Source organism: Tamandua tetradactyla, chromosome 5 (assembly GCF_023851605.1).
Source record: "Tamandua tetradactyla isolate mTamTet1 chromosome 5, mTamTet1.pri, whole genome shotgun sequence".
In the NCBI taxonomy this organism is placed as follows: Eukaryota; Metazoa; Chordata; class Mammalia; order Pilosa; family Myrmecophagidae; genus Tamandua; species Tamandua tetradactyla.
In genome coordinates, this window is record NC_135331.1 from 4,213,476 (window position 1) to 4,236,910 (window position 23,435).

Here is a 23,435-nt window from a genome sequence, read left to right on the forward strand (position 1 = left end):
CCATTATGCGAGTCCACTTAGAGAAACTACCCAGACTAGGTAAATCCATGGGGACAGAGCAGACTGGTGGGGGCAGGGCTGGGGGAGAAGGCGATGGTGAGCGCTTGCTGATGGGGCGAGGCTCCTTTTGGGTGATGAGAATGTTCCGGAACTAGATGGGAGTGGGGTTGCACAGCACTGAGAATGCACTAAATGTCACTGAACTACACTCGAGAGCGTTGATTTTATGTTGTGTAAATTTCAGCTCGGTGAAAACACAGGCAGTGCCCCTCCCCGTTGCTGTGGCCCCTCGCACAGCGCACAGCCTGCTGGGCTGACCAGGCAGCGCTTCATGAGCCCCTCGGCAGGTGTGCCGACAGCTGCTCTGTGTCGTCCAAGCCACACTCGGTGCGAACTGAGGAACTGACCGAGGAGCGCTGGCTTGTCAATGGCCCACCCTGCCCCACCAGAGGCGTCCTGCTCCCAAACTTGATGTGCCTCCTCTCATAAGCCAACAGTTGGGTTTGGGATGTCCAGGGGAAATGGTAAGATGTGCCGCTTCCACCACAGGTTGTCCTGGGAAGGTCAGAATGACACTGCGACGAGGGGGGCGGTAGTGCTGGGGTTGGAGGGCTGAGGCAGAGTCCCTCGGGCCCAAGTCTGCGAGCCGTCCTGCCCCCTTGCTGTGCCCGGCGGGCCAGGAGCTGGCCACGCGCACCCCCCCACCATGGGCGCCCGCCTGCAGCTGCGCGTCCTACCTGGATGGTGGTCATCCCGACCTCCCGCCCCACCAGGACCCTGCCGTCCCGCAGCGTGGCGACGTGCGGCTCCTCCAGCTTCACGAAGTCCGCGACCAGGTGGGTGACGTCGAACTGCCAGTCGGGGCCGAGCAGGTGGCTCAGCTGGCCCCAGGGGCCCGCGCCCTCGGACACAAACTGCGCTAGGATGCGCACCGTGGCATGCTGGTACTGGAGGGCACAGCCCCGGCTCCGCCGCTCCTCCCCCTCCTCGTCCTCACTGTCTCGCGTGGGCCTGGCGGGAAAGGAGGGGGGCTTCAGCGCCAAGGGTCCCCCCGCAGCACATACCGGGCAGGTGGGCACAGAGACCCGTGCCAGCAGGCCAGCCTGGACGCGTGTATGGGCAGTGACGGGGTGAGAGGGTGAGAGCTGGTGCCCACAGACCGGCATGTGTGCTGGTGGCTATCACGTCGGACAAGGCAGCTCTAGAACGTTCCATCGCCAGGTTCTATTGGGCAGTGCTGCCCTGGCCAACTGTCACATGTGCTAGGCCCCATTCTACAACATTCCATGAGCATGGACGTTTCTACTGGGCAGTGTTGTCCTGACATGTCTTCACATACAATAGGCTCCACTCTAGAACATTCCATCACCAAAGAAGGTGCTATTGGACAGCGCTGTCCTGAGATACCATCACATGTGCTAGACCCTGTTCTAGAACATTCCATCACCACAGAAGGTTCTATAGCACAGCCCTGAGATATCCTCACATGTTCTAGGCCTTACCATAAGCTCCCATGCATTTTAAGTCTGTTAGCGTCATAACACTGTTAGACAGAACCTTACTTATTCTGATGTTTAGATGAGGAAACTGAGGCTCAGAGAGGTTAGGCAGCTTGCAAAGGTCACACAGCTAGCAAGCAGCAGAGCATGACTTTAGCCCAGGGAGTCTCAGTTCTGCCCCCTTCAGGGATACTGATCAAATCTATTATCTTGGCTGCTCAGGATCCACGTGGGACCCGAGGACTCATCCGAACAGACCAAATTCCTTCATGTTCTCCTTGTAGAGAAGGGTTTGGCATCTCCCCATCCCATTAGCTATTCCTCTGGTGATCTCTCACTTGTCCCTGTGAATGAAGGCCCTGGGGCCCAGGGACCATCAGGAAATTAGCTCTGAGGATTTGGGATGGAGAATTCCAGGCAGGAACCCAGGAGTGCAAGGAGAATTCCTCACAGAGCTGCCGTATGGTGACGTGGGTGCCACGGGGCAAACACACAAGACCTCAAATGCCTACATGTGACAATGCAGAGCCACAAGTTTGTTGTTAAAGAGCCAACAGTAAGGCTCATAATCAGGTGAGGATACAATTAAATTATATCCGATGCTCTGATCTGCACGGCCTTTTCCAGCTTGTGGATCTTCATAAAGCACAGAAAGGGACTCTGTTGCCTAACTTAGGGAAGATAAACCAAGCCTCCCCTCCATGGGGGCCGGGGCGGGGGCTAGAACAACGCATTCCTTCCTTGTGTCATTTTGGGGAGCCATTCCCGAGACATGGTCATCCGAGCCCAGGCTGGAGAGCGGAACGACCGGGACGGGAAGGCCGACCTGCCTTGGTTTCTCCAGCCCTGGGCGGTTGTGAGGATTTAGGGAGGTGACAGCCACGTGGCCACACTGGCCCCTCCTAGGGCCGTGCCTTGAGCCCTCCCCCGCTCCAGCTCACCTCCTGCTGCTTGCGATGGGCACCCTCCAGCCTTTCACCTGGCTCAGCTCCGCGTCCGACACCTCGATCTGCAGCGGGAGCCGGGGCGCCCACACGGCCACGCGCAGCGGCGCGCGCAGATGCTGGTAGGTGAAGTCCACCACTGCGTCCGCCTTGCCCTTCACCTCCTTGCCGTTCACGAAGATGTAGTCGCAGCGGCTGGACACCTGGCAGAGTGGGTGGGGAAGGGGGGAGGAGTTCACGGGAGCCTGGAGGCCACCGTCCTTCCAGGCTGTCTTTTTTTCTGTCTTGGTTGAGGTTCCTTCCAAAGCAGAGCCTGAGGCAGGGACTGGGTGCAAATGGAGACCCCAGGGAGCACAGTGCGGGGGACAGACAGACAGGAAAGGTCCTCACTGAGGTCGCACCCGGTCTGCGGGCCCAGAGTCTCGGGCCCTGTGATGAGCTACGGCTCTGTCCGTCTGAAGAATGACAAGTGGGGACATTTATCTACCAGCCCATTCTCCCACTGGCTGGGGGCTGCCTCCCCGGGGTGCTAACTCCCCTGCACTTCCAGACTAAGACTGCACACAAGCCCGCAGCCTCTGAGACAACTGGGGAGGGAAAGAAGGCACTGGAGGCGACACTCTGCAATCACAGAGTGAGCCTGGATGTGCCCACAACTGCCTATGACAAGTCGGGGCTGAACTCTGTGGGGGCTGGGGGTGTGATGCAGGTGGCAGGGTGCTCTGCTACCCAGGCTGATGTCTGCTCAGAAAACCAGCCATCCCCATATCCGACCCTGTCTGGCCTCCAGGGAAGGAAGGGTCCAAGCTGCCTTCCTCTCCGGAAGCATCCTCACCATTCCCCCCCCCCCCCCCCCCCCCCCCCCCCCCGCCAAAGCAGCCCCTCTCTCCTGGGAACACCTTCACTCCCATTCGTCTAGCCAAGCTCAAGACCCCCTGGATGTGCCTCCCCTGACACCCCAGGACGTTTACATATTTACATCATAAATGGTCATTTTTGTGACTGGCAGAATCTCATTTGTGACCACCAACCAATGATTCTCTCCCCCTGTATTTCTCCCTTTCCTTGCCCCCTTTCTAGCAGAGCTTTGCCTCAGGGAATGGATGAGACAGAGTAGAAAACAAAAACCAACAAAGGAAAATAAAACACCATGTCTGCAAGCTCTGGCCTTGCTTTTCCAAAGCCTAGAGCCTTAGGGAGATGAAGCCACTGACAGCACCACTGGTATTCTCAGGGTGGCGAGAGCCAGCAGAAGGATGCCTGTGGCCTCAGGCAGGCAGGAGGCAGCAGTGGGGAAACAAGAGGACCACTGCAGACTCTGATATGGATGTCTCCATAGGAACCGTGAACACAAGACTTGAGGCCGGGAAGCCTCCCCTCCCCTGCGCAACAGGTAAGCAGCCCTGAAATCAGTCTGGGATTGTGTTTCTCCAGTCTAACAAAGTGACCACTAAAAAGACAAATTGAGTTCAATTATACAGGAACAAGTGACATGTCTTGCATAGCTGAGTTTGTGGGATGGGGTTTAGACTGGGCCGTTGTGTCAGTGTCATCCATCAAACGGTGAACACCCACAGGCACGAAGTACGTCTTATTCATCTTTGATTTTTTGGTTCAGAACATCAGGCTGCTCATGGAGCAGGAGCTCCAGCTACTGAATGGACAGATGAAAGGATAGATGGACGGATGGAGGCATGAGAGGACAGATGGATGAGGGAAAGGATAGATGGACGGATGAGTGAGATGACGAATGGAGGCAAGCACGCATGCACGGATGGATGGATGAGCGGAAGCACGATGGGTGGATGAGGAAACAGGACCTTTCTTCATGGGGAGAGCTGCTGCAGGACAACCAAAACAAGGGTCTTGGGGTGGAGGCAGGTTAGATGCAAGACTGAGATGAGATGGAGCCAAGAGCAGCAGAAACACCACAAGCTGAATTAAACTTCTAAAATAATCAGACAGCGGTTCCTCACATTTTTGGTGTCACTGATTTTTTTTAGAATATATACATAATGCTAGTTCTTGCTAAGAGCCTGCATATACATACATATACGTATAGTTTCGTATAATATTTCAGAGCTAATGAAGTCACTAATGAATTCCTCACATGGCAGGTACTGTACTAACTGGTGATGGTCACCAGTTTCCCGTCTGGATGGTGGACTCTGGAAGGAAGAGCGTCCTTTCCAGGGCTCTGTGGACCCGGTTCAGAAGTGTCCGGTGCAGAGCCGTGAAATCTTTGTGTCCTGGTCACCCTCTCTCCCCAGCTTTTCAGCACCGAGGATGGCTACTCTGGGCCCCGTTTTCATCCTCAGCTCACACTTGTGTTTGGAAGGGCAGCTGGTGAGGGAAGTGCCTCCATCTGCTCGAGATGGTGGCAGGGAGCAGTCAGGAGGCAACACCTGGATGCATCTTCTCACTCATGGCCAAGATTGGTTTAAAAATGTTTACATGTTGATTCAGGATGGAACCAATTCTCACTGCTGTCCCAGCCTTGTCATTAGCATGTAAACACTGCCCTGGATCTGGGCAGACGCTAGCCTAAGAGCTGAGTAAGAGGTATATCAGTAATCACTTCTTTAATCAGTGTGGTAATTTACACACCATTGACTTCGCATTTATTACGTGCCTCAGCTCTGGTGGGAGGCAGCCTTGCTGCTCCAGAATATATAAACAATTAAGAGGAGCGCCAGGAGTGTGAAGTTGCTGTGCCTGATAGAGCCATTGTCACCGTATCCCTAGAGATGCTGCAGACGTCTGGGGACATCTCAGGTGTGTTAATCATCTCCCAAATGGTGGGCGGTAGGAGCCATGCCTCGTCTGCAAGAACGAACCCACCCCCAACAAGGATCTTTTAGATCCCTTGGCTTTGCTTCTGGGACTCGCTGTCATTTGCTTTTGGGACTCTCGTTGTGGGTGGGTGGCCCACTGAGAACAGGGCTCACGTGTTCTGTGTCTTCTCCTGCTGACCCCCACTCCTGGCGGCACCACCTGCTTCCAAGGGCAGAGGCCAGAGCCACTTCCAAGGGGAGGCATCAACCACTGACGCCTAAAGTGACTCTCTGCCTGAACCCTCGTCTAGCCGGGGGCTTCTCAAACCCGAGCAGCACCCACGTCACCAGGAAGGCTGTTACCACCCCGGCTGCTGAGCCCCATCCCCAGAGTTTCTGACTCAGTGGGTCTGGTGGGGGGACTGAGCATTGCACCTGTAACAAGCTCCCAAGCGAAGCTGATGATCCTGGCTGGGGGAACACACCTTGCAACCAGCTCCCTGAAGTAATGCCACTGCCCCTTCTTCTGTGCATCTTACGCAGTCCTCTCGTAACTGTGATTGTTTAGTTATGAGGCCTTGGATACCATTTCTGTGCTAACAACTCCCAATCACAGCTCCAGAGATCCAAATGCTCATGCAGCCATTCCGCTTTGATCACTAGTTACCATTTCAAACTTAACATGTCCCCCAAATCAAACTCCTTGTAAAGTTTTTTTTTTTTTTTTTTTTTGCTGATTAAGGGACTGGGGATTGGAAATGGAAATTAAGTTCAGATACAGAAAATTCAAATTTACATTTCTGGTACACTTGAGTTTGTGTACCTGCTCTGCTGAGTTAAAATGCTGACTGTTGGTACACAACCTTACTCTACAGTTACAGTGTGTCTTCCCCACTGTTCTTATGCCAAGTTCTTTCTGGACCTGTGGACAGCAGTTATGAACTATTGTGAGATGAGAAAACTGAAGGTCACTGAAGTTGTAGCTTGTTTGAGTTGGGCAAACAGTGCTGGGACCTGCCGGTCTGTTTCAACCACACTGTCCCAAGAGGCCATCTCCTGGGAGCCTGGCCTTGGCTGAGGTGCCCTTCCTGCCAGGCCTACACATCTTTATTCCTGCTGGGGAGAGGATAGGGAACTTGGTGAGGGTGATGGCAACCAGGTCACTTCACTTACACTTCCCTGGGACCTGCCCTGGGGAGCCAATGGGCCTGGGCCTGGCATTCCGAGTCCAGACAGGGCAAATGGTACTCCAGACCGGGACTCTCTCGGAGTTTAGGGAGGGGAACTCCATACAGTGGCATGGGTAAGTTTAGGGGAAACCAGGAAGAGATGGGGAAGCACACCAGAGCTAGGGGGTGCAGCGAGTTGAACAGTGTCTCCCCTAAATGAACATCTGTCCTGAACCTCAAAATGTGACCTTCTTTGGAAACTGAGTCTTTGCAGAGTCTAGGTACTTAAATTAAGATGAGGTCCTGGTGGAGGAGGTTGGGCCCTGAATCCAAGGACTGGGTCCTTCAAAGAAGAGGAGAGGTGGGAGACGGGAAGGTGGGGCAGAGGTTGCAGGGATGTGCTAAGCTGGGGATTGCTAAGGAATGGCCCAGGTCACAAGGCACTGGGAGAGGCCAAGAAGGACCCTTCTCTATAGTCTTCAAGATGGAGCGCAGGCCTGCACACACCTGGATTTCGGACTCCTGGCCTCCGGCACCGTGAGAGAACAACTGTGTTGTTTTATGCTACTTATCTTGTGCTGGTTTGTCTTGGAAGTCTTAGGAAATGAATACGAGGGTTCTCAGGACCCACCACCTGGATTCTACCACGAACACTCATTTCCTCCTTTTTTCTTTTCTAAATTGTATGTTGTATGTATTACCACAACTTTATGTTATTGTGGTAACATATGCAACATAAAATGTCCATTTTAACCAAAGGTAGCTAAGTTGAAAAGGAAGAAGTAAAACTTTCCCTACTTGTAGACAACACGATCCCATAAACAGACAATCCTGAAGAACCCATAACAAAGTTCCTACGGCTAACAATTCAGCTAAGTGCCAGGGTGTAAGAGCAACATCCCAAATCAGCAGTGTTTCTATACACTACTAGTGAAAAGTCAGAGGACGAAATCAATAAAACATTCCATTTATAGTAGCTACTAAATGAATCAAATATCTGGAAAGAAATCCAAAGAAGGCTGTAAAGGACTTGTATGCAGAAAACTAAAAAACATTGCTAGAAGAAATCAAAGAAGACCTAAATAAATGGAAGGACATTCCATGTTCATGGACTGGAGACAGAATATTGTTAAGGTGTCATCTTACCCAAAGCCATTTACAGGTTCAATGGGATCCCAATAAAAAAACCTAACAACCTTCTGTTCAGAAATGGAAAAGCCAATCATCAAATTTATATGGAAGGGGAAGGGGCCTCAAATAACCAAAGCCATCTTGACAAAGAACACAGTTGGAGGGCTCACACTTTCGCATCCTAAAACATATTACAGGGGCTGTGAGGAGAGTTCAGTGGTAGAATTCTCACCTGCCGTGCAGGATACTGGGGTTCCATTCCCAGACTATGCATTTCGCCCCCCACAATAAACAAATAAGCCAAACAAACAAAAAATGGAACAAATGTGCTGCAATAACAGAATACTCACATGGAAAAATAATGAAATGTGACCCCGCCATACAGCATCCAAACAACTTATTACAAGTCACAGTAGTCAAAACGGCATGGGACTGAGAGCAGCTAGAAGTAAATACCTGAGATTAGAGAACTGCAATCCACACCATACTTTGAAATTTGTTCTAAAACTACTTGTTAAAATGTACTTTGAAATGTATCACTGTTTTATATATATATTACATTTTACAATAAAAAAGGTTAGGAAAAAAAACCCCAGCATGGTACTGGCACGTGGACACATACAGATCAATGGAACAGAATTGAGAGTTAGGAAATTAAACCTCACGGTATGGTCAATGGACTGTTGACAAGGAGGCAAATACCACGCAACTGGGAACCAACAGTGTCCTCAACAAATGGTGCTGGGGAAACTGGATCTCCGCTTGCAAAAGGACGAAGGTGGACCCTTACCTCACACCACATACAAAAGTCAACTCAAAATCAGTCAAACACAAGAGCTGGAACCATTAACCTCCCAGAAGGAGACACAGGGAAGATCTCCAGAACCCTGTGGTAGGCTCCGGTTTTCAGACTTTACAGCTAAAGCACTGGCAACAACAACAAACAAGTAGGCCCTCATCAAAGTTACCCTGTGCACACCAAAGAACTTCATCATGGAAGCAATGACACCTACACAATAGGAGAGAAAGCTGGAAACCACATATCCCCAAAGGATATACTATCCAAAATATATAAAGAAATCGTACCACTCAACAACAAAAAGACAAAAAAAAAAAAACAAAACACAACAATTAAAGAATGGACAAAGTACCTGGATAGGCATTTCTTCAAAGAAGATGTAAATGTGGCCAAAAGCACATGAAAAATCATTAGGGAAATGCAAATCAAACCCACAAAGATATTCCATTTTACATCCAAAAGAGTGGCTACTATTAAAAAGAAAAAACCAGAAAACTACAAGTGTTGGCGAGAATGTGGGGAAATAGGAACACTCATCCATTGCTGGTGGGAATGTAAACCGGTGCAGCTGCAATGGAAGGCACTTTGGCAGTTCCTCAGGAACCTAAGTATAGAAGTACCATATAATCCAGTAACCCTACTTCTAGGCATATACCAAAAAGAACAGAAAGCAGGGACTTGACCAGATATTTGCAGTGATGTTCACAGCAGCATTATTCACAATTGCTGAAAGATGGTAGCTACCCAAGGGTTCACATACAGGTAAACAGAGAAAGAAAGGGGCATATACACACGATAGAATATTACTCAGCCATTAGAAAGGAGTGAATTTCTGGTACACGAGACAACATGGGTGAGCCCTGAAGATACCACATTGAGTAAAATAAGCCAGACACAAAAGGACAAATATTGTATAATCTCATTATCATGAATTACTTAGAATAAGTAAACCACTGGAGTCGGAATCTGTAATACAGGTTACCAGGATGGGAGAAGGGACTGATGGTTTAAAGTGTACAGAGTGTCTATTTGGGACGATGAAAAAGTTTGGGGAATGGATGGTGAAGGGAGCACAACGCTGCGAAAATAATGAACAGCTCTGAATTATCTATCTATAAATGTGACTAAAAGGGGAAATTTTACATGTTAATATGTTACTAGACTAATAACTTTTAAAAATCCACGGAACTTCACCACACTAACAGTGACCCTAAGCTAACCCATGGACTACAGGTAATAGTGCGATTACGAAAATGCGCTTTCATCAATGTGACAAATACAACACCAACGCAAGGGTGACTGATGGGGTGGCATATGGGAACTCTGTATTTTACGCATGATTGTTCTGTAAACCCACAACTTCTCTAATTAAAAAAGAGAAAAAATCTAATGAGTAGACAGCACTGAGAAAGCACTGCATTCACTTCTGCTACCAGCCGGGACCCCGGAAGGGGTTTCCTACCCCAGCCTGCTGCAGGGCTCCCAGGCTAGCTGCCTCCCTGCCCGGCCGCCTTCTGCCGGCTTCCCCAGGCCACCACCCCATGAGCTGAGGGCCAGATTTTCTCTCTCTTATGGTCAGATTATTTTTATTTGTGTACGTTATTCCCATCTGTAGCCAGCGTGAGCTGAAACTGACAGGGACGGGGTGGGAAGCGTGATTCTGGGAGTCTAGCAGATGCTTTCTCCTTGAAAACAGCAGGCAAACAGGGCTCGCTTCTCTCAAAGGGGAATTAAAGGCCAGAACTGGTCCCGACACCCCTGGGGGAGGATGTTGCCAGGGCAACCATGGGCAGCCTGGGTGGGGAAACTGTCAGGGGTCTGGGCCCTGGACACTCTCCTCCCTCAGGGGACACAGGTTGCCAGGCCACACACCACCCCGAGGTCCACTGCACACGCACACACAGATATGCATGCCTGTGTACATGTGAGGCCGCACACATACATGTACTCACAGGCACACACGCATGTGCACATGCACAAATGCGTACACACATGTACACGTGTGGCTGCACACATACATGTACTCACGGGCACACATGCATGCACATACGCACAAGCATGCGCACACAGATATGCATGCACATACATGTACTCACAGGCACACATGCATGGGCACACACACAAACATGTACACATGCATCCATATATACAAATTTACTAACATGCACGCACACATGTACTTGCACACGTGCAGATGTACACATATACACATGCATGCATACACATGCAAACACGCACACACACAGGCATGCACAAAGAGAGCTGCCTGAAAGCTGGCATCTGACTGGGAAGCCTGGCTGGGTTTACAGGTAGAAGAGGAGGAGGGGTCAGGACTAAGTGTGCGCTTGATAACTGCAGGAGCAAACGTCCACTGAGGGCTCACAGCAAGGCAGGGGATGAAGGCTTTACATGGGTCGCCTCACTGAACTCCATCAGCAACCTGGGAGGGGGCTACTGTTCATATCACATCACTAAGACAAAGGGAAACTAAGGCCCAGAGAGGTGACGTAACCTGCCCAAGGTCACACAGCTGGGCATCATCAGCGAGTCAGGATGTGAGCCCCAAAGCTTGGCTCACACTGGCTCCATACCTGTGGGTGTCTCAACTCTCCCCACTCCCCTGCCAGGGGCACAGCCGACCCCTCCTCACGAATGTGGCCCTGGCCGTGTGACTAGCTCTGACTTAAAAACGTGGGCAGCAGTGACAGCAGGCTACAGGGAGTGTAGGGCCAGGAGGCTTTACATGTTTCCGTTAGCCCGTAACTTCACCATGAGACGACCCTCCCCTAAATCAGCTGCCTTCCCTAAACCCGGGCCCTAGAACAAGCTTCGCTGTCTGACCTGCAAAGAGAGGCTAAACGCAGCAACCTCCAGCAAGCAAAAAGCACGAGCGACAGCTGTTTTACATACTGAGCTCTGGAGCAGTTTGTTATGCAGCAGGGCTGCCTAAGTCATCCTGCTAGGAGCCAGGTGGGGAGGACCTTCCAATCCCCTTCCCTCCTCTGACCCCATTTTCCTTTCTGTCTTACCTCTCCCCCACCCCTCTTCAGGCAGGGGAAGGCCTCATGGAGCTCGGAGGGTTCCCAGAGGCAGCACAGGGCAGCTCGCACAAGCTTCCATCCTCGAGGAGGGTCACTTTGAGAAACGCTCGCCTGCACAGGGCGGAGGGGCGGCCGCCTGGAATCCCCTTCCTTCCCTGGAGCCCCCGCCCCCCAGGGGACCTCAGCCTCATCTAGGGGCTCAAGTATAACCTCAGCCAGATAAAAGTTTTACATTTTAAGGAGGCTTTTGGTGCAATTTCAGCAGTTTTTTCATCGTTGAAGGACATCATATCTACTTTTCTGACATCTCAAGATGAGAAGAAAATGGAAAAATGTAGAGAAAAGTCAGGGCTCAGCAGTATTTCCGAGGCGATTTCTAGGCCCTTCCCTTCCTCCTTGTTTCTTGCCTTTGCAATGACAGCCCAAGAGAAGTCCAGGGGCCGGGCTACTGCTCCAGCAGGCACTGTGCCCAAAGGTGGAGACATGGCAGTGGGACAAGGGGTCCTCCCTGGCAGCTGGCCTTTGGGGGGTGCAGGGGGCCCGATCAGCAGACTGCGATGGTGGGCTGCAGTGAGAACAACACAGCACAGGCTGGAGACCCACTGCAGGAGGAGGCAGCCCGTAAGATCTGGGGAAAGAAGGCTCCAGGAATTGGGGGCTGAGGTGTCAGCGCTCAGACTCAGAAGAGCCTCCCAGTGGGTGAGGACCCATTTCCAAGCAGGCGCTGCCACCGGTCCCCCTGTCTGCAGCTCTGTCACTGGAGGGGGGAGGAAAGGAATTTAATTACAGGCAACAACCAGGCAGCTGAGATGGAACTAATCCAGCCACAGGTCCGAATCAGGGGTCGGTGGGGTGTCATGGGAGGTCCCCGACAAGGAGTGGCTGCTGGCAGGGACAGCCTGTCCTCACCCTGAGAGCTGTGGCCAAGTGGGAGGCAATTGGAGGTGGCGATTGGAGCATGACACTGCAGCCAGCCCGGCCATGTGCGGCCAGCTGGGACCTCCCCCTTGTTTCTGGGGGTACAGCCAGGCCCCCAAACTCAGCAATGCTTCTCGTGGCTCTTAGGCCCAGCTGACGGCTCCAGTGATGTTTCTGCTCTTCCTTTGGCTTTCATTTCTACTCCTTTTTCTTCAGTTCACTTCCCAGCTTCCGCACCCTCCCCCCAGGGCTTCCTTTGGAATAAAACCCAAACTCCTCACCTACTGCCCTCCTTGCTCTCCCGTGGCCTCTCCCCTGGCCTCTCTACAACCCCTGGCCCCTTCCCCACTCGGCCCAGCTTTCGTGTGAGTCTCTCCCCGTTCTGACCTCAGGACCTTTGTACATACGTTCTCTCTGCCTGGAACATGCTTCCACATCAAAACAGGTTCCCCTCCCTCAGGTCCCCCTAAAAACTTTACCTTCTCAGAGAGATGTTTCTTCATCTCCATAAAGTTAACACTCACCCACCCACCTACCTACCTACCCACTCATCTCCCTACCTACCCACGCACTCACTTAACTACCTACCTACCCACCCACTCACATAACTACCTGCCCACCCACTCACCTGTCTCCCTACCCACCCACCCACTCACCTACCTACCTACCTACCTACCCATCCACTCACCTACCTATCTCCCTACCTACTTATCTGCCTCAGTCTATTACCCACTTGTTTGTGTGTATGTTCCTTCCTATCATCTATCACTGCATCGGTCCTACACACCCACCCACTAACCTTTTATCTGTCTCTCTGCATCACCTGTCTGTCTATCGACCCCTCAGCTAAGAGACAGGAAAGCACAGTGCTATTCTGGGTGTGGACCCTGCAGCTAGATGACTGCCCCGGTCCTGGCCGCAGTGCTCACCCTGCGAGCAGACCCCCTGCCTGCTCTGCCCTCGGTGCTCTCACGCGGGCCTCGCTTTACTTCCAGTACCCACGGTGAGGACTGCTGAGGCTCCATGAGCTCCTCTGTGGAAGGTGCCTGCAGAGTGCATGCCTCGCTAGCTTGTCCGTCCCCGGCAGCCCTGCTCTGTCACTCTCTCCCACGCTGGCCTACTTTACCTCTTCCTAGCACTTATAACGGAAATTTCCTTGTGTGAGTCTCTCTGCCTGTTTACTACCTTCCTTCTGACTTCCCGTCACCTCATTACACTGTGGGCCCCAGGAGGACAGCAGCCTTCTCTCTGCTTCACCACTGGGTCCTCAGCACCCAGAACTTTCCCTGAAAACACAGGTTTTTAATAAATGCTTCTTGAGTGAGGAGATACTCCCTTTACCCACGGATGAACTCAAGTCTTAGCCTCCAGCAAACCCAGGTCTCGCCTCCTGCAGAGCCCTGCTTGGTCCACACCAGGCACCCTCTCTCTGGAAATGGCAGCTGTGCATGGGGTGGGTCACCCCGAGATGTCCTCTGGAGCCGGCCAGCTTGTTGACCCCACGAGGGCCACACAGGAGACTCCGCCCACAGCTGGCCCTGGGTACAGGTGTGTGTGCAGGGACATTCCTGACTATGTCCAGCCGGTGGGGCCCACGCTCCTGGCCCGTGTCCATGGACGGTGCCCTCAGCGCACCCACAAGGGCTTCACGGCGAGCGGACGGCCACCTGCGATGGGGTTGTGCTGTTCCCCAGTGCGTCCCAGGCCCGGATTTTCTCCCCTCTTCCCACTCTACAGCCTGCGATGCTAACCTCCCCGCCACCTCTCCTGTGCCTCCAGCAGCCAGTGAGACACCTGGGCCCTTGCAAGAGAACTGCCGGGCAGCGCCCTGCCGGGGAACCCCAGGAGCTGTCAGACTCCCCCACAGCTACCGTCACCAGGAAACTCCAAGGAAGGAAACTCTCACAGGAGAGGCCGTGGCAGTCAGGTCCCCAACACAGGCCCTGCCGAGCTGAGAAACAGAAAGCCTGGATGCAGGAGGATTGGCAGCGAAGAGCAAGGGGGCTGAGGGTAGAGAGGACATTTCTCTTCCCCGTGGACAGGCTAGTTTCCCTCGGGGCTCCGCGCACCCCACTTCTGTCTCAATGTTTGGCTGAAGCTCCTCCCCAGTCCTGAGAGCAGGGTCACATGACCATGCTCTAAGCCAATCAGAGCGGCACATTCTTCTGAGCACAGTGATTGGCTGACTGATGAACACATGACCTAGGACGGAGCAATGAGAGGGAATCACAGGAATTTTCAACTGTCAGGAAGAAAAAAAGATAGCTGCTCTTTTCTGCTGAATTTCCACCTGTAAAGATATGGTTCTTATAGCTGCTTGCAGTCATCTTGGGACGGTACAACCTGTCTGAGAATTCAAACAGCATGAGATGATACTGAGCCAGAGATGCAGAGCTGGAAAGGAAACCCTGATCACCTCATTTGAGCTCCTGGATCCAGCCGTTCCTGAAGTCAGTAGGCCTCCCACTGCTCAGACTTAGGAGCCAAAAAATTCCAGTTTGCTTAATCCAGTTTCAGATGGTTACATTTCCTGTCAACCAAAGCCATCCTGTGAGATCCGAGGAACAAACTCTGTCTCCAGCCCAGGCTCTGCTGTGTGCTTGCTTTCCCATCAGCATTTCAGCAAGGATGACAAGAGGCAAGAAAAAGTCACGGCTGCCATTAAGCAAACACTACCTGGTCCTTATCAATCCTCTGTGAGCTCAGAAGCCAAACATCACAGGGAGAAAAGTGAGTGTGAACTGGGGATGAGAAACCTCAGATACAGTGGACATACGTTATTCATGCTCCCAGCAGCCTCTCATCCTATTTCCTGTGATGGGTTTTCAAAAGTGTCTTTGGGGAAACCTTGCCATGTCTCCTTGCTCAGTCCGTGCTGTCATCAGGGCTCACCCTCGGCTGCATATGTCCATGATGCCTCCCACGCCCCACGTGCCGGGATCTGTGGCAGAGGAAAGGCAGCGTTTAACTTCTGCTGCACTTGAACCTGAGGAGCTAGGGAACTGGAGCACCCAGGGCCCACCACCCTGCACGCACCCAGGAAACGCTGAACTGAGAGGCACAGAGAAAGTGGCTCCTGAGTCAATCCCACTGTTCCTGAGGCCACTGCTACCCCAACCCTTGTCGTGTCAGAGCATCTTCCTTTACTCAACGAGCCAATCTGAGGGTCTTAGCCATTCAACACCGCTGCCTCCTGGACACAGATGCCACAAGCCATTTGGAGGTTGATGTAAACGGCTCTATAAGGCCAAATCCCTGTTCTCAAATAACCTTTGGCAGGGAGGTCAAAGAGGGACAGAAAGCTCCATATCTGGCAGGAACTGAAATTTCCCTGAGGCAAACCAGATATCCAGGTCCCCATGTCGATTTTTCTACCCTGGGCCTCGTGGGCTGGCCAGAAGCTTTTCATCAGGACAGACCATGCACTCCCAGACGCCCCGTCCCCAGGCACTGAGAGCCTCTGTTCCTGATTACACAAATGCAGACGGAGCCTCACTTGGCTCATGTAAAACCTGACTCATAAATAAACTGGGTTATCTTTTACGAAAGTCTTTTAGTTGAACAGAGTATTCTCTGTAGGTTAAGACAGAGGTTTGGAACAACCTGCTCTCCTCAGGCCAGGCACAGGCATTTATTTTTGTCCATTAGCCTCTCCTAGGAACAAGTATGTGGCAGCTCTCCCACCAGTCAAAGGCTCTGCAGTGCCCATAGAACCTTCTGGAATGAAGGACATGCTCTATACGTGTGCTGTCTATTTCAGAAGCCACTAGACACATGCAGCTACTTACCCCTTGGAATATGGTTACTGTGACTGAGGAGTGGAATTTTTAAATTCATTACATGTTAACTAATTGAAGCTCAAGTAACCACATGTGGTCAGCAGCGACCACACCTGGCAGCAGAGTTCTGGGTAAATCTTCACGGCTATCCGTGAGAACAGCAGTGTCCACCTGTCCTCGCCTGGGCCCTGGGAACTTGAGAAGTACCTGGGCTTGGTGATCAGGCAGGCTGGACTTGGACCTCTCTTCCTTACCAGCTGCGTGTCCTTGGGCAAGTCACACAACCTCTCTGGGCCTCACTTTCCTTACCCATGAAGTGAGACATTTAATACTGCCCACCTCATACTCCCAGGGTGATTGGCTTGAATTTAAACTAGATTATCTGGCAGCACTCCAGTGCTCTTAGAGCAAAATAAAATGCTAACCAGAGGCTCTAAAGCACAAGGCAGCATGGCCTCTGCCTATTTTTTCTACCTCAACATTTTCTCTTTCCTCTCTCACTTTCCTACCTGAATCATGTAAGATTTCTCTCCGTCTGAGCAGAGTCACAACCACTGCGTGTTCCCGGGACAGGGCAGCATCTCAGGCCGTACCCATATAAACCAAAACCTCTGTTCAGATGCGACAAGGAGCTGAGGCATGCCGACCTCCCAGTGTCCGGTGGAGTGCACTTCCCTCCCTCCTTCCTACCATACAGGTCAGAGCGAATGATAAAGGCTTACTGACATTCCGCATCTATGACCTTCTTTCCACAATCCACTTTAGCCAAGGAGTCGGAGTGTTTAATTTGGCTCACCCATTTCTCTACACAAGCAGTGTTTACTGGCAATGACATCAGAGGGCTTGTTAGCTTTTGATCAAATTAGGCCTGCCTGGGCCCCTGGGGACCAGAATTTCCCGTCATGGTGTTCACAAAGCCATCTGCACCACTTCTATATCCTAGCAATCTTTTTTTTAAAGTGGGGTAAAATAGGCGTAACATAAAGCTTATCGTTTTAACATCTTTAAGTGCACAACTCAGCGGCACTGAGTATGTTCACGACGTCACACAACCACCACCGTCATCTGGTTTCAGAATATTTTTGTGTCCCCAGAGGCAGCCCCCTCCCCAGGAGCAGCTCCTCCCTGTGCACCTCCTAGCCCCTGGCCACCTCAGATCTACTTTGTGTCTCCACGGATTTGCCTCTCTAGACCTTTCCCAGGAATGGGATCACACAGTGCTTGTGCTTTGGTGCCTGGCCTCCTTCACCAAGCATCATGTATGTCTTCAGGGCTCATCCACATTGCAGCATGGATCAGAACCTCATTCCTTTTCCTGGCTGAGTAATATTCCACTACGCCAACCACCACTCTCTGTTCATCCATTCATCTGCCAATGGACACCTGGTTGCTTCCACCTTTTGGCTATTGCGAATAGTGACATTTATAGCAACTGGGACTCCACTCAACAGCCCAGCTCATGGCACAGTCGGAAGGAAGCCCACCCTCCTGAATAAGTGGGCAAGTGTGTTCCGCAGAGACAGGTGGTCTGGAGAAACCAGAGCCCCCCAGCAAGCAGGGCTGAGGCACATGTCAAAACCTCCAAACTGCAGCACTTTATGGAGGCCACGCCTGCTGTCCTCCCTCCACCGTGCTCCGTGAGAGCCCTGCTGACACGGGGCTGGGAGCCCCAGGGTCCACTGTGGCTAGGGGAACACACCTCAAGCGTATGCCCCTGCAGCGCTTTGTCCTGAAGAAGGAGAGGAGGCCGCAGGGCTCGGTGCTCCAGGCACAGCTGGGCTGTGGAGGGGTGTCAACCAGAACAGGGCATGGTGAGAGATGCATGGGGGCAGACCCCATGGGCCATCTCAGCCATGACCACGACTATAACCATGGCAGCGCCATTCCTCTAGGAGCAATAGGGAGCCACTGAGGGCTTTTAAGGAGGGAGCATCAGGGAAAAGCAGCCACACTGCTTGGTGCCTGGGGAATAGCTTGGTGGGGACAGGCAGGATGGAGCCACAGGCACCTGCTACCATGCAGGCCTGCCGGTGATAGGTGCTGACAGCCAAGTGTGGGGATGGGGAGCGACAGACTGTTCTACGAGAAAAGGAAAGAACTGGAGGCAGACTGGGGGGCAGTGTGAAGGGGCAGGGGCGGCCCATCCAAATGCCTGGGGCCTGACTGAGGCATACCCTCGTGAAGGCAGCAACCACACCGAGCACCTGAAGCAGAAGGAAGCAGCTCAGTGCAGGGTCACAGGTAGCTGGAGATACGGGTCCAGAGTCCAGGGGAGAGACCTGGGTTGAAGATTTGGCTCAGGGTTGCGTGGCACATTAGATCATTACTCTCAGTTCCTCTCAGGTGAATTTTTTTTTTTACATGCCTGGTGGCTATGTAAAAACTGCTCCTGCTCTGAGGAAACCCACACTCTGTATCTATCTACCCTTTACTCACCTGTACGTCCACCTGTCCACCTTCCTACACACCTACCATGTACCCAGAAGAGAGACAGAGAGAGAGGGGAGGAGGAGGCGAGAATGGGAGAGCAAATGAGTCAAAATACTGCCAATTGGTGACCTTGGTAAAAAAGGTATTCAGTGTACAATTACACCAACCTTTGAAGTTATTTCCAAATTAAAAATTAAAGACTGGGCGGGCCACGGTGGCTCAGTGGCAGAGCTCTCGCCTGCCACGCTGGAGACCGGGTTTGATTCCCAGCGCCTGTCCATGCAAAAGGCAGTGCAGCCTAATGGCCAAGGGCCTGACCGTTACACTGTGGACCAGCCCCTCGGGTCCGAATCCCAGCTGTGCCATGCGCACGGCTGAGCGGCCTCACCAATTATGCCCACTCTCGCCTCGGGTTCCACGACTGGCAAATGGAGTCAGTGTGGCCGTGCCTGCCCCTGAGGCCGCTGTGACGAGTGAGTGAGTGGGCACACAGAGAGCGACCACTGGCTCGTGGTGTGGTCACCCCTTCACTCGGCTGCGAGCCCTGAGGAAGCCCGTATTCCTCTCTCTCCTCCATAAGAATCGCAGAACTAGAACTTAGCAGCTGGCTAACAAATACTGGCTGAATGAAACTGAGAAGGGGGAGGAAGGAAAGGAGGGAGAGAGGGAGGAAGGAAGGAAAGGAGGAAGAGGAAGCAAAACACGGCAAAACCAGGATAAAACCCCAACCCCTGAACCTTGGCTTCAGCATTTGTGAAATGGGCACAGTTACACCCTCCCTGGGGGGCACATTCACGTGCTCACATGGACCGAGCTGAAGATACATTTGGTCCACTTAGAAGGTGACAGGGCATAGGGGCGGCTGTGGCACATCAGAAGGTGAAGGTCTAAAGGGGATATCCTAACGGATCGCTGCCACATGAGAACATGGTCCCCGTGAGGCCAGACCTGCCGGCTTTGCCCAAGAAGCCAGGGGGAACCCCCCAATGTTCATGGTGGGACTGTCAAATGACCAAGCCACTTTGCACATCAGCTTAGCAGCCTCAGAGAAAGCTACACCCAAGTTTACCATGCGACCAAGCCGCTCCACTCCTAGGTGTCTGCTCAGGAGAAACGAAAACACGAGCCCACACAAAGAACTTGCAGGTGACTGTTCACAACACCATTATTCACAGCAGCCCCAAGTCTATCCACAGGCGAACGGACGCATGGAATGTGGTCCAGCCACACAATGGGACAGGATCCAGCAATAAAAAGGGATGAAGTTCTGATGCAGGCTACAGCATGGATGGATCTTAAAAACAGCACCTTCTGTGATTCCATTTATGGGGAAGTCCAGAAAAGGCAAATCTATAGAGTCAGGAGTAGAGCAGCAATTACCTAGACTGGAGGGCCTACCTGTTGGGGCATCCAGGCTTGACTCAAAGATACTGCATCCTTACCAAGTGGCAACCACTGGTCAAGGCCTTTCCCTGCAATAAGACTCCATCTTCACAAGGTCTTTTGCAAATATCCCCCTTTTGCTAAAGATGAGACTGAGGACTGGAGGGAATATATGAGTTGCCCAAGACTGCAGAAGTAGGAAACAACAAAGCCAAGCCAAATTCTCTAGGATACCCTGACATTTCTGCACATCCTCAAAGCAGAGCTCTGATGGCCTTCACCCTGAGCTGTCTTTATGATGGTCTTATACAGTGCACAGACTTGGAAGACAGAGATGGCGTCACCTTCTGTGGCAAAGGGCAGGCATGCTTACTGCCCATTATAAAAGATTCAGGTTCCCTTGAGTAGGGCATGAGATTTTGTAGGTTTGTCCAGAGTGATGCCTCAATAAATCCCAGAAGGATTTGAATAGTGAATAAAAAAGTATTCGCAAAGTCTACTTGGGGGAATGGTGAGAAAGGGGGAAAATTCAACTTCCCCAAGTGGAGAATTCTTGATAGTCTCACAAGCAGTGGGGACAACCAAAGCAATAGGCTGAGCCCCCAATCCTGGGGTTTGATCGTATGAAACATAACACCACAAAGGATAGGTAAAGCCTACTTAAAATGAGGCCTAAGAGTCACCCCCAAGAGAACCTCTTTTGTTGCTCAGATGTGGCCTCTCTCCCTCAGCCAACATGACAGGCAAACTCACTGCCCTCCCCCCTCTATGTGGGACAAGACTTCTGGGGGTGTGGACCTTCCTGGCAATGTGGGACAGAGATCCTGGGGTGAGCTGGGACTCAGCACTGTGGGATTGAGAAAACCTTCTTGACCAAAGGGGGCAGGAGGGAAATGGGACAAGGGGGAGTGTCAATGGCTAGGAGATTCCAGGCAGAGTGAAGGGGCTGTCCTGGAGGTTGTTCTTGCACATCGAATGGATATCACCTTTTTGGTTCGGGTGTGGTGGAGAGGCTGGAGGGAATTGCCTGAGAGTGTGGAGCTGTGTTCCAGTGGCCATGTTTCTTGAAGATGGTTGTGTGGTGGTGTAGCTTTTGCAGTGTGGCTGTGTGATTGTGGGAGCCTTGTGTCTGATGCTTCTTTTGTCTACCTTATGGACAAATGAGTAAAACATATGGATTACAAATAAATAAATAATGGGGGGAATGAATGTTGAAGTAGGTTTAGTGGATTGGGGTGCTGGTGGTTGGGGTGGGGGAGGGGTGAGGGTTATGGTATGTATGAATTTTTTCTGTTTTCTTTTTATTTCTTTTTCTGAATTGATGCATATGTTCTAGGAAATGATCATGGTGATGAATATACAACTATGTGATGGAAAAAAAAGAATGTTCATATTGTATGTTGATTGGTCTTATTTATAAAAATTAAAAACAAACAAACAAACAAAAAAGGTCTGGTTTTCCTAAGCATGGGGTTCCCTCTCTTGAAACAGAACCCACTGCATGTGTGGGTAGCACTGGACATGTCATCCTAGGACATTTGGAGCTCAGGGAACTGGCCCAAGAAAATGCTGGAGTTCTGGCCATCTTTAGTCTCTGACCCAGGAGTCTTGTGTCTTCTGCCAGCACTGTGAAACTGTGACAGGCCAACCTGTCAGTTTATACACAGGTAAAGTCTAAGACCCCTCCGAGTTCTCAAAGAACTCAGATTTGCCAAAATCCACAACCTCATGTGTCTGCTGCACCATAATAGGTGTTCATTAAATGCCGGCTCCCTTCTCCTTCCTTCTCTCCATACCCAAGCAGCTCTGGAAGGACCATTGGCCCCATCAGACATGAAGCCACCACCTGAGCTGGTTCACACACTTCAAGCCCTCCTGCTCGGACACCAGCCCCCAACTTCTGCTGACCTCCAACTTCATATGCTTTATCAACAGCCAGGGGTACTGATTCCAGATTCATTTCAGGAGGTGGTTTTCAGTTTGAATAGACTTATTTCTCTAAGGGTACCTATCATATTCCTTGAAATATTGATGATGGGCTCCATATCAAAGTCACTTAAGAAGAGCTGAGGGAAGATCTACATAAAACCGAAAGAATTTGACTTTGGATTTTTGTTAGCCCCCTGGCCTTTGGAGGGTAAAAGATGGGCTCCTCACCCATCTGCAGAAGTTCTCCCTTTCATTCGCCTCGAGATATTTACTAATTTCTCTTGTAATTTCTTCCTTGACCCACTCGTTGTTTAAGAGTGTTGTTGAGCCTCCACATATTTGTGAATTTTCTGGCACTCTGCCTATTATTGATTTCCAACTTCATTCCTTTATGATCCGAGAAAGTGTTGTGTAGGATTTCAATCTTTTTAAATTTGTTAGGACTTGCTTTGTGACCCAGCATATGGTCTATCTTTGAGAATGATCCATGAGCACTTGAGAAAAAGGTGTATCCTGCTGTTGTGGGGTGTAATGTCCTATAAATGTCTGTTAAGTCTAGCTCATTTATAGTAATATTCAAATTCTCTGTTTCTTTATTGATCCTCTGTCTAGATGTTCTGTCCATTGATGAGAGTGGTGAATTGAAGTCTCCAACTATTATGGTATATGTGCCTATTTCCCTTTTCAGTGTTTGAAGTGTATTCTTCATGTATTTTGGGGCATTCTGGTTCGGTGCGTAAATATTTATGATTGTTATGTCTTCTTGTTTAATTGTTCCTTTTATTTGTCTCTTTTAACTGTTTTACATTTGAAGTCTAATTTGTTGGATATTAGTATAGCCACTCCTGCTCTTTTCTGGTTGTTATTTGCATGAAATATCTTTTCCCAACCTTTCACTTTCAACCTATGTTTATCTTTGGGTCTAACATGTGTTTCCTGTAGACAGCATATAGAAGGATCCTGTTTTTTAATCCATTCTGCCAGTCTATGTCTTTTGATTGGGGAATTCAGTCCATTAACATTTAGTGTTATTACTGTTTGGATAATATTTTCCTCTACCATTTTGCCTTTTGTATTATATATATCATATCTGACTTTCCTTCTTTCTACACTCTTCTCCATACCTCTCTCTTCTGTCTTTTCGTATCTGACTCTAGTGCTCCCTTTAGTATTTCTTGCAGAGCTGGTCTCTTGGTCACAAATTCTCTCAGTGACTTTTTGTCTGAGAATGTTTTAATTTCTCCCTCATTTTTGAAGGACAATTTTGCTGGATATAGAAGTCTTGGTTGGCAGTTTTTCTCTTTTAGTAATTTAAATATATCATCCCACTGTCTTCTTGCCTCCATGGTTTCTGCTGAGAAATCTACACATAGTCTTATTGTGTTTCCCTTGTATGTGATGGATTGTTTTTCTCTTGCTGCTTTCAAGATCCTCTCTTTCTCTTTGACCTCTGACATTCTAACTAGTAAGTGTCTTGGAGAACGCCTATTTGGGTCTAATCTCTTTGGGGTGCGCTGCACTTCTTGGATCTATAATTTTAGGTCTTTCATAAGAGTTGGGAAATTTTCAGTGATAATTTCTTCCATTAGTTTTTCTCCTCCTTTTCCCTCCTCTTCTCCTTCTGGGACACCCACAACAC

At 50.7% G+C, this 23,435-nt stretch overlaps 1 protein-coding gene across 1 annotated transcript in view; it reads right to left on the reverse strand.

Annotated features, from left to right (window-relative positions):
* TMEM132C (transmembrane protein 132C) overlaps positions 1 to 23,435 on the reverse strand; it is a 404,239-nt gene that overhangs the window by 9,964 nt on the left and 370,840 nt on the right. Inside the window, exons 6-7 of the mRNA XM_077159319.1 lie at positions 2,441 to 2,646; positions 738 to 1,011 (exon numbers count right to left, since the gene is read on the reverse strand). Of these exons, the coding sequence (XP_077015434.1) occupies positions 738 to 1,011; positions 2,441 to 2,646 (480 nt within the window). The remainder of the gene's footprint in view (positions 1 to 737; positions 1,012 to 2,440; positions 2,647 to 23,435) is intronic.